At 40.3% G+C, this 13832-nt stretch overlaps 1 protein-coding gene across 1 annotated transcript in view; it reads left to right on the top strand.

The window, feature by feature from the left end:
* The window catches only part of TNRC6B (trinucleotide repeat containing adaptor 6B), a 218141-nt gene that overhangs the window by 176192 nt on the left and 28117 nt on the right, over positions 1-13832 (top strand). Inside the window, exons 14-16 of the mRNA XM_081083202.1 lie at positions 1546-1694; positions 2751-2921; positions 7676-7801. Of these exons, the coding sequence (XP_080939328.1) occupies positions 1546-1694; positions 2751-2921; positions 7676-7801 (446 nt within the window). The remainder of the gene's footprint in view (positions 1-1545; positions 1695-2750; positions 2922-7675; positions 7802-13832) is intronic.

Raw genomic sequence — 13832 nt, forward strand, 5'->3', positions numbered from 1 at the left:
CACTCCACTAATATGAATGGAATATTTTTCTTAACGACATCCTGTTGGGATCCCCTGCTCAGTTTGAGTTGGGATGGATGCAGTTCAGTAGACACGTATTGAACACTTACTCTCTGGAAGGTACTGTGCCAGACACTAGGTAGGGCTTAAAAATTCAAATGACTGCAAGAGCCAAGAAAGTAATGTAAATGAGTGGTGTGTGCCAAGTATAAGAAATCAGGACTTGGAGGCTACTGGTTAGCTGTGGAGAGTGGATGTACCACCTAAAGGAATCAGCCTTGCTCGGCTCTTAGCAGTTGTTGCCATGGAGGAGCTCAGACTCAGACAATAATACTTTTGCCAGATCTTCTGGTTTTTGAAGAGAGGCCAGAATAAATTCAGATGTATATTGATATCCTGATTTTTAAATATTGGAAGCTAATTCCAGTTTTTAAAAATGCTGTGTGTGGCCAAACAAAATATGTCTGTGGCCCTGCCAGACTCAGCTCTCAGGTTGCCAGTCCTGTCTGCCCTGGGATGTTTCATCGTTGACTGACTCTCCCCTTACAAGTGGAGCTGATGCAGGGTCAGCCCTTTGTCTGTGGGATCTTCAGAAAGGTGCTGCTGCTCACCCTGAGAAACTTAAAAAGAATCAAGCCAAGAAGAAAGCAAAACAGACCTGGATAATAGGGACATAGTCTTTGATCTGTATATTTTAAATATGAGAATAACTAGGAATAAGCTTCTGGGGCACTGATCATGTCAGTGTATAATAGCAAATTTATAAAGCTGTGAAAGAAAGTGGAAATAATCATTGCACCTGGGAAGTTACACGGCACAAGTAATGTGGCACACCATCTCCTGTGTTCAAGTTCTAAATTTCAGAAGCAACAGTTATGCCTCTTTGATCTTTTTATTCCTAACTAGAGGCCTGATGCACAAAATTCGTGCAAGAGTAGGCCTTCCTTTCCCAGCTGCCGGCACCAGCTTCCCTCTGGCACCTGGGACCTGGGCTTCCCTGTGGCCACCAACAGGCACCCAGGACCCAGGACCTGGGCTTCCCTCTAGCCACCAGTTTTGTCCAAAGAATGTCCGGTCTAATTAGCTTATTACGCTTTTATTGTTATAGGTAACTGTGTTTCACAACTCCAATCATTTGTCTCTAACAGATGCTATAATAGCAGCAAGAAACAAATTCTGTCACTGAGGACATTTGAATGTATGAGCAAGATATTCATCAAACATATCAATAGCCAGAATAAATTTTTTTAAGTCAGATTTTTACCAAGAAAAATCTGACTTAGCCCTAAGGTTGTCTTTCAGTCTTCCATAGAAAACAAACTACAACTGATACATTTTGGGTTTGTTTGTTTGTGGTGGTGTTGTTCTTTTAATTAAACAAAAAGGACCCATGTGTTCCAGGGAGGATCACCAGCAGCCGGAACAATTGAGAGCTCTTTTGGTCTTATACCCAGCACCCCAGGGAGGAAAATGGTGCAGGTCACTCTTGGTCATGAGGGAGGCATTGATTCTTGAATTTTTTACTCTTTCTGTGGTACCTTTCAGGGAGCCTTACAGATAAAAAATTTGATGTGGACAAGCGAGCAATGAATCTCGGGGATTTTAATGATATCATGAGGAAGGATCGATCTGGGTTCCGTCCACCTAATTCCAAAGACATGGGAACCACAGATAGTGGGCCTTATTTTGAGAAGGTGAGTTGAATCCTTTATTTAAGATAATTTATGAGAACCACTTTGGTTTCTATTTGTCCTTTGATAATTCCAGGAGGAAGCATAGAATTACTGAACTAAATTAATGAATAAAACATAAACATCATCTGATTTAAATGGTGACATGAAAACAGTTGATGTTAACTGGTGATTATGCAGGAGCTAGAACCATCAGTCTTTGGGTATCGATATGAGCATTGTGAAGAAGGTCTAAGTTTTAAAAAGTGTATGAAGTTTGGAGAAGAGAAATTGTCTAATTATACATAATGGGGGAAATGAAAACATGTAGAAGAAATTTTAGAGACGTTTCTGAGTTATTTTTTCTGCTACTTTTTGTGCAGTTGAAATTAAATTTCAATATCTTATGCAAATACTATGTGTCTCTGAAAGCCTTGCCTTCTAGCTGTCACGATAACCCAAAACTTTCTCCTTTGCTATTTCTAAGTGTTCTTTGCTGATCTTTGTTCATTTCTTTAGTGATCTAGTTAGTTACAGTGGTGTAATTTCAAATTCTTAACTACCTGATTTAAACAAATCATGAATACCTATTTGCTTTGATTTTTAACATTTCTAATGGAGGAGTTTATTCCTGAATTCAGAATACCGGCTTGCAGTGTTCATGGTCTTCAGAAAGCAGTTAAAACCAACATTTTTAGATCTGGCACATTTTTGACACCATTGATCCTGGCCCAGACACCACAATATTCACAAGAAGGTTTACTCTGGCTTCTATTTCTGCTGCTGCAAAGACTAATCAATATTAGATGCATAAAAATAAAGTGTCTGGCAATTTCTGTCTTAGTGCAATGGACAGAATGTGTTACTAACTTAGAGGATAAGAAAAATTTATATCCAAGAAGATGACAGATGGTGTCTGTTGGGCAAAGTGTGATGATTATTATCAGATCCAAATTCTGTCCTTGTTTATTGCTAATACACTCTAACATTGTTTATTCCTAGTGTTTTTTCTCTTTTCCCTTCTTGCATTCTGTTGCTTCACTAACCAACCCTGGTGATTGGCTAACTACTACTTTTCAGCTGACTTTGCCTTTCTCCAATCAAGATGGGTGCCTTGGGGATGAGGCTCCCTGCTCTCCCTTCTCCCCTTCTCCCAGCTACAAGCTGTCTCCCTCTGGTTCCACACTACCCAACGTCAGCCTTGGAGCAATCGGCACAGGGCTCAACCCCCAAAACTTCGCTGCTAGACAAGTAAGGAGGCCTCTCAAATTTATAACTGCTTGACTGTGGCCTCGCCTTGGCCCTGGTCTGAAGTTTATTGCATCATTTGTCTGTCTTGGGAAATTTGTTGATTACTGAATGCACAGAATGATAATAAGTATAGGCTTTAGATCTTTCAGCCCATAGAACCCATCTCTCTTCATGTTTCTCAACATGGATTTTATTTTAAATCTGTTTCTTTTGTCTTCTCATCCCTTGCTCTCTAGTCAACTAATAACTGCCTAAGGAAAATGTTAAAGAGGCTACATAGGTAACTTACATCATCTAATTTAGCAACATATTTGCCATTTTCAACATTAGATTAAATGTCAAGTACTAATACTTTGAAGGTATTTTCAATTTAATAAAACTGCTAATTGAGGGCTATCACATCTTAAAATCTAGTATCTTTAAAGTGTGAAATATAGTAATTACCCAGAGAAAGTTAACTTTATTAGATAACTAAGCTTTGATAAGATGATGCTGCTCAGGCTTGGCAGTGTTTTCTTCAGCCTGGAGCAGCCCCTTTCCTAGGGTCTGTTCTGTGAGTCTCTGGGGAAGGGCATGCCATAGAAACAAGACGGGCAAGGCTGGCATGGTGATGCCCACTTGCTTTCGCAGGACTGAGGGGACGCAGCAGGCCTTTGTCTGTCACCCCGCAGGATCTCTGTTGCAGTTTTTGTTGAGAAAACCAGGAATTTGGAGACAATTCCTTTATGATAGTGACTCTATGATGATATTTTCCTAGTCATAGTTCTGTGATTTTCACCTCAGGATGTCAGGAAAGGACATTGAATTTTTAGTTGCATTCATTTTATTTCCACATGACTTTTCACATATAAAGAATGCTATAAAGCATCTCTTATACCATAATCCTCACAATGCATATAGTTCTTTCATATGCTCTTTAGTTATTGCCTTAGCATATTTTAAAAAATGGATAGTATATCCATGTGTTCATATTGGTTATAGCACATTTTTAATGGATTATACTATATCCATGTGTTCAGATTGGTTATCTCTAGATTGGGAGTTACAGGTAATTTTTTTCCTTTATATTTCACTGTTTCTCTTATGTTTCCACAGAGGATAAGGATATGTATTACTAATATTAACATAGAAGAACAATTATACCAGTGTTTTTTGGAGGGGGGCCCTTTTGTCTCCAGTCGAGGTATAGAAAATATAAAGTAGTCAAAACACTCTTTGTTAATTATAATTATGAACATGCTTCCAGGGTCACATGATAATCAAATGCTGTTATACATAAACATTAGTGTAACAGGCCAGCCAACCCAGCTGTGCCCTGGACTCTGTGAAAAGGTCATTCCTCGTTGTCCTGTTGATCTGTGGAATGCTGCAAAGTCCATCGTGAGCCAGGTCGATACACGCACGCTATCCAAATGTGGTCATGGTTTTTTCATGGTGTTTTTTAAATACAGACTTAAAATGTAAGGGTTTTTTTGTGTGTTTTTTTTTTCAAATCATATAAGATTTCAATGAGCTTGGTAACTCTTTTTAATGTATGTACCTTTGTATGTTAAACACTGTAGTTGTGGCAAATTTCACCAATACTTATGAGGACTTAGGTCATCATAAAAGCCTTACATATCACAGTAAAGTTTTAGAGAGCCAGATAAATTATCATTAATGTGTACATTTTGGTGACCATTTTCCTAATTTCTAAAAGACTTGACCTGTATGATTGCCACTAAATACATTGCTGTGCACAATAGCTACTTCTGAGCCAAGAAAATGACTAGCTTGTAAAGCCAACATTTCATATAAAAAATACAGAAGAAAAAAATAGAGAAGGTATTTTTTTTTATAGAATACTGTTGACTTCTCTATAATAGTGACCACATCAGATATATCAAACTGCTTGGCATGGCTTTAGAGACACTTGATAATGAAAACCTAAAATCTTTGGTGGAAGTGGGGTAGAATCTGTCTACTAGGCCTAGGAAAGGAGGGCTTGATTTTACAAAAGCTAAAAATAGCAAGTTCCGCCGAAACCGGTTTGGCTCAGTGGATAGAGCGTCAGCCTGCGGACTGAAAGGTCCCAGGTTTGATTCCGGTCAAGGGCATGTACCTTGGTTGCGGGCACATCCCCAGTGGGAGATGTGCAGGAGGCAACTGATCGATGTTTCTCTCTCATTGATGTTTCTAACTATCTCCCTTCCCCTCTATAAAAAAATCAATAAAATATATTTTTAAAAAAATAGCAAGTTCCTTTATTTTTAATGTATTTTTATTGATTTCAGAGAGGGAGAGATAGAAACATCAATGATAAGAAAGAATCATTGATCGGCTGCCTCCTACACACCCCCTACTGGGGATCGAGCCTGCAACCTGTGCATATGCTGTTGACTGGAATCGAACCCGGAACCATTCAGTCCGCAGGTCGACACTCTATCCACTGAGCCAAACCAGCAAGTTCCTTTTAATACTTCTTACCAAAAGAGATTAAAATTAAAAATGATCCTCACAAAGCAGCTTTGGACTTGTTTAAACATGGAATATGGCAAGGACTTTAGCTACCAGACCCCACCATTCAAGGACCAGTCCATATGAATAATTAACATGTAGCCGAAACCGGTTTGGCTCAGTGGATAGAGCGTCGGCCTGTGGACTGAAGGGTCCCAGGTTCGATTCCGGTCAAGGGCATGTACCTGGGTTGCGGGCACATCCCCAGTGGGAGATGTGCAGGAGGCGGCTGATCGATGTTTCTCTCTCATCGATGTTTCTGACTCTCTATCTCTCTCCCTTCCTCTCTGCAAAAAATCAATAAAATATATTTTTTTAAAAAAATAATTAACATGTAATACAAGATTATTAGTTTGATAGTAAAGTGTCAGTGAGAACAGTCTTAGCAAAATATTCCTTAGACCAGCGGTCGCCAACCTTTCGGACCTCACAGACCACCAGTGGCCCGCGGACCATCAGTTGGCGACCGCTGCTAGTCCACTCGGCACCTTAGATCACTCAGCCATCCTGACCTTGCAGAATATTCTTAGCAAAATAAATGCTTCCTGTTTTTTAGGAATGATTATTAGCTAAGCTGTTGACTACTATCATGGCCACAGAAAAGTTAAGAGCTGAGTCATTTCACCTTAGGGTGACACTTTGATTAGTAAGACAGGAGAAAAAGAGATACTATTCAAGTTTTTAGAATTAGTATTTTCTTGTTTAAACAATTCTTTGGGAGATTTAAATTTTATGGTGAATCTTTGATTTTCTTTTTAGGTAGACAGATTTTTTTATTGCCATTTCTACTTTATGTTCATAATCATTTTTATTTTCAGTGCTTTCAAGTTTATTAATTTCCCTGCAGCATTCCCTTAATCTTTTTTAAATCATTAAGCCATTAAAATGTCTTTAGTATTCTAGAACTTAGTGCCATTACGAAATTTTGTAAAATACCTTATCCCCCTGATTCCAGGGATAAGATGATGGTGGTTCCTTTGGTTCATTGTACACATGCTTGATATAAGCAATGGTATAGCTGTCTTCACTGACAGTGCTCAGAGGGCCGTCTTCAAGTAGACGAAATTGGTGGGTCATGGATGTTTGCAAATGATGTGCTCATCCTACAGACCAGGGCTTTATTGAGCTTTGGGAATACAAAGAAGGACATGTGTGGGAAGACCAAATGGAAAATAACTAAAATGTAATTTGATGATGGACATTATCAGAGAGTTTTAAAGTGTTGTGAGAACACAGAGGTGGGCTTAGTTCATTTGAATGTGAGTGAGGAAGGTTTTGAGGAAAAACTTCCTTAGTGAGGACAACTCCTGAGCTAGGCCTTGAAGAGGCCAAGTGAAGGTGGTGCAGGAAACTGCCTCAGTCAGCGGGAACACAGTATCAGGTATGGTGTGTGGTGTCTTTGCTGAAGGACTTTTCTCAAGACGAAAGGGCCATACAGCCCCCCTTTCTGTAGCTTTTTGGAATAGTCTAAAACTGCTCCAGTGAGTTGGTCCTCCAGAAACCAGGCAGTTAAGTTTGTTTATTAACTAGACTAATTGTCGTACATTTGACTGGGAAGTTACAGGTGAGTAATGTTCGTTTTGGTGTCCCTGTAAAGATTTTTCTCTTTTCCCCATTCTTTTCATCTCACTGTGATTGATTCAGATCTCCTCATCTAGCAAAGAAGGGACCAAGCAGACCCAAGACAGGGAAGGGTATTCAGATCTGGAGTAGGGTTCTCATGGAGCTGGGCTCATAACTGTTTGGCCCTGACTTTATGATTGAACTAACCAGGGAACTAATATCATGTGTTGTTTCACAGTAATATTATTCATAAGCCTGCATTTTTACTCAGTTGCCTTTCAAGATGGATCTCAGTTAATAAGGCTTGAGAATAAATATGGTAAACCCAATCTTAAGGAAAGTTGAAATAAATCTTACATGGCCTGTGCCTTTCAATACAAAAATAAATAAATAAATAAATAAATAAATAAATAAATAAATAAATAAATAAAATGAGTGCCTTTTCTAACATTTGACTAAATTTAACCCTTTTGGTTTATAGAGTTAATCAGATTACAGGGGTGGTAATAATATGGCCATGATTGAATTAGAATAATATTCCTGAGCATTCCAAGATCAGGACTTTTTAGGTATAAAATTCTGTGAGTCAATGGAAAATAAGATGCAATTCTTCTGAGGGATGGAAAATCTGGACTGTTTCTTATTTGCATTTTCTTATGTTAACAAAAAGCCTTACTGTTGCATTATGTTTGCAGGGTGGCAATCATGGTTTGTTTGGAAATAGCACAGCACAATCGAGAGGTATGCACACACCAGTGCAGCCACTAAATTCTTCTCCTAGTCTCCGGGCGCAAGTGCCTCCCCAGTTTATTTCCCCCCAGGTAAGCAATTGTGTGTTTCCACAATTCAAAAGTAAATCCCATTCAGGTGGTTGACTGGTTTTGTGGGCATAAAGGGAATAATAGTAGTCTTAAATTTGAAAAATCCAAATACCAAAGATCAAGATTTTTAAAACAAAATATCAAATCTTACTTTTTTATTGTATTGTGCATACAAAGTAGATGTTTTTGCATGAAAAGCATTATGGTTATATTCCTTTTACATCATATATTTTTCTAATACTGTATTGGTTTTTAAATTGTATTTGATTAAAACTGCTTTATAAATTCTGTTGTGTCAGTATTCAGAAATTAGTTGCCCTCAAAGATTTACCCACAGATGAACCAGAAAATTGCCAGATTCTGATTTTTCTAAGAAGTTTTGAGGAGCTATCTGCTAAGATACAGACTAGGTACTCTGGGAGTAGTTTTAGAACTAAAGAAGTCGCAGAGACTTGTTCATGGAGCAGCTCTGTAAGACAGTCTCTGGGAACTGTGGGAACTTTTTAGATCTATTTCTTAATAGGAGATATGGAATAAGTTTTGAGGGGGTACAGGTGAGAGATTTGTGCCAATCTACCACATACTGTCACTCATACCTGTCAGGAGTAAGTAAAAGCTGATAAGCTTGTGTAAGGGTTCAGTGTGTGACCTTAGTCTCCCTAGAATGTTACTTTAATGAACTAAGTTAGAACAAGAGCTTTGAGTCCCATCCTGCAAAAGGGGGTGAGGCAATTACTAGATCCAGCAAACTGGTTGTAAAAGGTCGGATTTTGTTTAGTTTTTTGAAACGTCTTTTAAGACAAAAGCTTAAGATGTTTATTTGAAACCATATCTATAGATTTCAAACCCTGTTTTTGACATTAAGTCCATATCTGTCTTAGTAGAAGAAGAAGTGAGTGTCTCTCATTCCCTTTGTGCTCTCTAAGTTCCAGTCATACTTCATGTCGCATATAGTGGTGTGTCCTCCAGACAGATCTGTTCCTGACTTCCCCAGTACTTGCAGTGGCAGTGTCTTAATCCTTGGAGCACTTTCTATTAGCATGCCTTAGTGTCGGATCAGCAGTCATTCATGGTTATTGAATATCTGCAGTGTGCTAGGTAGTGTGTTGACAGTGCACATCTCTGCCTCCTGGAGTTGAAGAGTAGGCAGAAAGTGTGATAAATGTTGTATAGAAATGCTTAACAGAGTTTGGGGAGCTGGACAAGGCCTCACACTAGCAGTGACATTTAAACTGGTTCTTGAAGCATGAGTCACAGTTTGCTGGGCACAGCCAGATTAGTGGAGCCTTCTAGGCAGCAAAAGCAGCTTGTGTAAAAGACAGTAATATCTGGAAGAAAATGGCACGTTCAGGGAAATGCATTTAATTTGAGTGATTAGTTTGAGCTTGTAGAAGCATATAGTTGCTGTCTAGAGTAGAATAGGAAGAAGCTAGTCAGGAAGTTTGGGACCAAATTTGGAAAAACTTTGCTTTGCTAAGTTAGAATTTGGACTTTGTCCTTTGGTCTGCATGGTTTATAACCATTATTTGGGCTATTACTTAAAAAATATTTGAGTTCCTAGGTCTCCCCCAGGATACTGAGACAGAATCTTGGCTATTGGAGCCTATTTACCTCCAGGTGATTTTGATGTGTACCCTAAGGCTGCTACTGCTATAGATCATATACTATAGGGCAAGATTTTTTTAGCTGAGTGACAGTGTAGGAGAATTTATGTTTTAGAAAGATAACACTGACAGTAACATAGAGGACATGCTTGAATAGCAGAATTATTAGAGCAAAGGAGATCAGTCACGATGCTAGTCCAGGAGTTCAATGGCAGTGGGAATTCAGACCTTCTTGTGAAGGTCACCAAGGATCTTTGTGTTGTGGAATACAATGGTCTATTCTCTCGCTTCTTCTTACTCAGTGTATCAGCAGCATTTGACACTGTTGGTCACTCCCTCTTTTTTTAAAAAAAAAAAACTGTTAAATTGTTTATTTTTATTATAATTTCTTATTTATCTCTTATTTTCCAAAGTAATAAATGGCAAGTAAACATTTACTCTCTGTCCAGTCACAATAAAAATTGCCTTTATTTCTCATTACCGTCTTTGCTTACTCTTTAACAGAAATAATATTCTGTGTTCTAAATTTAATACAATGTCTTGATGTACCTCACCTGACATCAGGCATGAAATAAGTAGGTAGCAATAGCCAGAGATACTTTTCTCTGTGGAATATTCAGTGTTATTAAGAAGGGCATAGCACTTTGTACTAGGGACTCAACCAAGTATGTATTCTAGCAAAAAAGGGCTTAACTTAGGAAGCCATTTTTATTTATATTTTAAAACATTTTTTATTTTTCAATTACAGTTGACATACAATATTATATTAGTTTTAGGTGTACACCCCAGTGATTAGACATTATATAACTTACTGTGATCATCCCAATAGATCTTGTACCCATCTGACACCATACATAGTTATTAGAATATTACTGACTACTAGAGACCCGATGTACAAAATTCGTGCAAGGTGCTTGGCCCCGCCGCCATGATGGCTGCTTTGGTCCCCACCCTCTGCGGCAGCTGCCTCTGCCTTTGCTGCCGCCACAGCTTTGTCCAGAAGGTCGTCAGGTTAATTAGCATATTATGCTTTTATTATTATAGATATTCCCTATGCTGTACTTTATATTCCCATGACTGTTCTGTTACTTCCAATTTGTATCGCTTATTCCTTTCACCCTTTACACCCAATTCCCTTTCCTCCCCCAAATCGTTTTCTGTATCTATAAGTCTGTTTCTGCTCTGCTTGTTCGTTTGTTTTTTAGATTCGATTGTTGATAGATATGTACTTATTGCCATTGTATTGTTTATACCTTTATCTTTTTTCTTCTTCCTACAGAAGACCCTTTAACATTTCATGTACTATTGGTTTGGTGGTAATGAACTTCTTTAGCTGTTTTGTTTTGTTTTTGGGGGTGGGGGGAGTTGCCAATCCCTTCTGTCCTGCAAAGTTTCTATTGAAAAATCAACTGACAGTCTAATGGGAGCTCCCTTGTAGGTAACTAACTGCTTTTCTCTTGCTGCTTTTAAGATTCTCTCTTTGTCTTTAACCTATGTATTTTACTTATTATGTGTCTTGGTGTGGGCCTCTTTGGGTTCATCTCGTTCTCTCTAAGTTCATTTACTAAGTTTATTGAGCATCCTTATAACCAGTGTTTTGAACTCTGCATCTAATACATTGCTTGTCTCCATTTTTATTTAGTTCTTTTTCTGGAGTTTTGTTCTGTTTTTTCTTTTGGGACATGTTTCTTTGTCTCCTCATTCTGGCAGCTTCCCTGTGTTTGTTTCTATGTATTCAGTAGAGTTGCTACACTTCCTGGGCTTGCTAAAGTGGCCTAATGTAGTAGGTGTCCTTAGGGTCCAGTAGCACAACCTCCCTGTCATCTGAGCTGAGCACTCCCAAGTTCTTCCCCCGACCCCCCACCGTGTGGGCTTTGTACACCCTCCTATTGTAGTTGAGCCTTGATTGCTGTTGGCACATCAATGGGATCATCTGTGCAAGAGCCCACCCCACAGAGCAGGACTTACTTCAGCAGGGCCCTGGTGCCTTCTGAGTTCACCCCTTGAGTGTCGCTGTGGAGGTGTTTGGGTGCTTCATCATGTTCTGAAGCTTTTCCCCAGATACTCTGGATCTGGGGCCTCCCAGAAGGTATAAGCCAAGGTTATCCACCACCTATATTCTGCCAGGGCTACCTGGCATGAGCTACAAAGTGATCTGCAGATGGCTGCCACCTGTGCTGGACTTGAAGGTACCCAGTATAGACCAAGCTGCAAATGAAGGCTTGCTGCCCTAGTGCCAGGCTTGGGGCCACTTAGAGGAATGGGGCATGCTAAAATGAGATGCTGCTTGTTTGAGAGATTTTAGGAAAGTCTGAAGCATGAGCCAAGACAGGCCATTCAAATGCAAAAGCCACTGGAAATAGCTTGGATGGGCCCAACAAATTGGTGGGGTGGCATCTCAGAGAATCACCAGGGCAGAGCAAACAGTGATAGCCAGGTTGAAGGAGGCTCAGATATGGCACCTACCTACTGGCTCTTTGGGGGAAGGGCTTGGAAAGAGAACAGTGGCCTCTGCCAGCATTTATGTCTGGGAGAAAGCTGCCTCACCAGCCCTCTCCCAATGCCAGACACTTCATTTCCTCCCCGTATATTCCTGGTGCCTTCCAAGTTGCTGCCCCAGCGCTGGAACTCAGAGCACTCCTTCCTTTTTTGAAACACTTAATTCTTTGGCTTTCAGACTCCTTCTATATTGGTTCTCCAGCTACCTCTTCTCCATCTCCTTTATAAGTTTCTTCTAACTCTTTAACCTTTAAATATCAGAGTGCCCCTTTCTCAAACTTCAAACCTCCTTTCCCCATCTACAGTGACTTCTAGGTGATCTCACCCAGTGGAATGGCTTGAAATATTTAGAATTCCAAAATTGTGTCTTCAGCCTAGATCGCTCTTCTTAACTCCACAGACTTCTGGGGATCTCTACTAGGATGCCTTTGGCATCTCAGATTAATATGTCCAAAACAGAGCTGCCTTCATCCTACACTCCCTCAAAAACATACTCTTCCTCCAAGTAAATGGTACTCACATTCTGCAGGTGTGCAGGTCACAGACCTGAGACCTAATTGTGCATCTTCTCACAGTCCATATCCAGTCTGTCAGCAAATCATTCCTTCACATCTATATCCAGAATCTGACCATTTCTTACCACTTCCTCTAATATGACCCATGGCCAAGCCACCGCCATTTCTTTCCTAGAAATGGCCTCCTGACTTCTAAAACTGCGCTATGTGATGCAGCCATTAGCCACCTGCGCACTTGAAATGTGACTAAATGCAAGAACTAAATTTTTAATTTTAATTAATTTAAATAGCCACAACTAGTATATGAACAGTACAGATAAAAACATTTAGAGGAGAACCAAGATGGCGGCATAGGTTAACTCCGGAGTTTGCTGCTTTGAACAACTACTTCAAAAGTGAAACTAAAAGACAGAACGGACATCACCCAAAACCACTGGAACGCTGGCTGAATGGAAGTCCTACAACTAGGAGGAAAGAGAAACGCATACGGACACTCAGAGGAGGCGCAGTGCTGAAGCCAAATTCTGAGGTGCGGAGTGCGCGGAGTGGGCTGGCGGCGGAGGGCGCGGTTGGCGTTTTCAGTCGGGAGGGAGTCGCAGACTCTGAGCTCCAGATCCAGGCGAGTCTTTAGGGACCCAGACTCAAACGGGAGAAGCGGGTCTGTCTGGCTTCCGTCAGAGCGAGTGCAGCTTTCTCTCCGAGCTTTGCAGCGGGTGCTGGGACTCAGAGAGGCAGAGCCCCTGGGGACAGGACTGAGAGCTGCCATAACTGCTCTCTCAGGCCCACCCTGTTGATCCTGTGCGACCCGCCCCGCCCAAGCCCTGCACACAGGCATTTGCCGGATAGCCTCAGGCAAACGCCAGATTAGCACCTCCCTAGAGGACAGAAGTTCTCTCACTGCAGACACAGCTGATTCTCATAGCCACTTGGCCTGGAGGTCAAACCCTCCCTGGAATTAGCTACAACAATCAAGATTTAACTATAAGACCACAAACAAAGACCACTAGGGGGTGCACCAAGGAAGCATAACAAAATGCGGAGACAAAGAAACAGGACAAAATTGTCAATGGAAGATCTAGAGTTCAGAACCACACTTTTAAGGTCTCTCAAGAACTGTTTAGAAGCCGCCGATAAACTTAATGAGATCTACAAGAAAACTAATGAGACCCTCGATGTTATATTGGGGAACCAACTAGAAATTAAGCATACACTGACTGAAATAAAGAATATTATACAGACTCCCAACAGCAGACTAGATGATCGCAAGAATCAAGTCAATGATTTGAAATGCGAGGAAGCAAAAAACACCCAACCGGAAAAGCAAAATGAAAAAAGAATCCAAAAATGCGAGGATAGTGTAAGGAGCCTCTGGGACAGCTTCAGGCGTACCAACATCAGAATTATAGGGGTGCC

The sequence above is a fragment of the Myotis nattereri genome (assembly GCF_964212035.1).
Source record: "Myotis nattereri genome assembly, chromosome: 2".
NCBI classification, from domain to species: domain Eukaryota; kingdom Metazoa; phylum Chordata; class Mammalia; order Chiroptera; family Vespertilionidae; genus Myotis; species Myotis nattereri.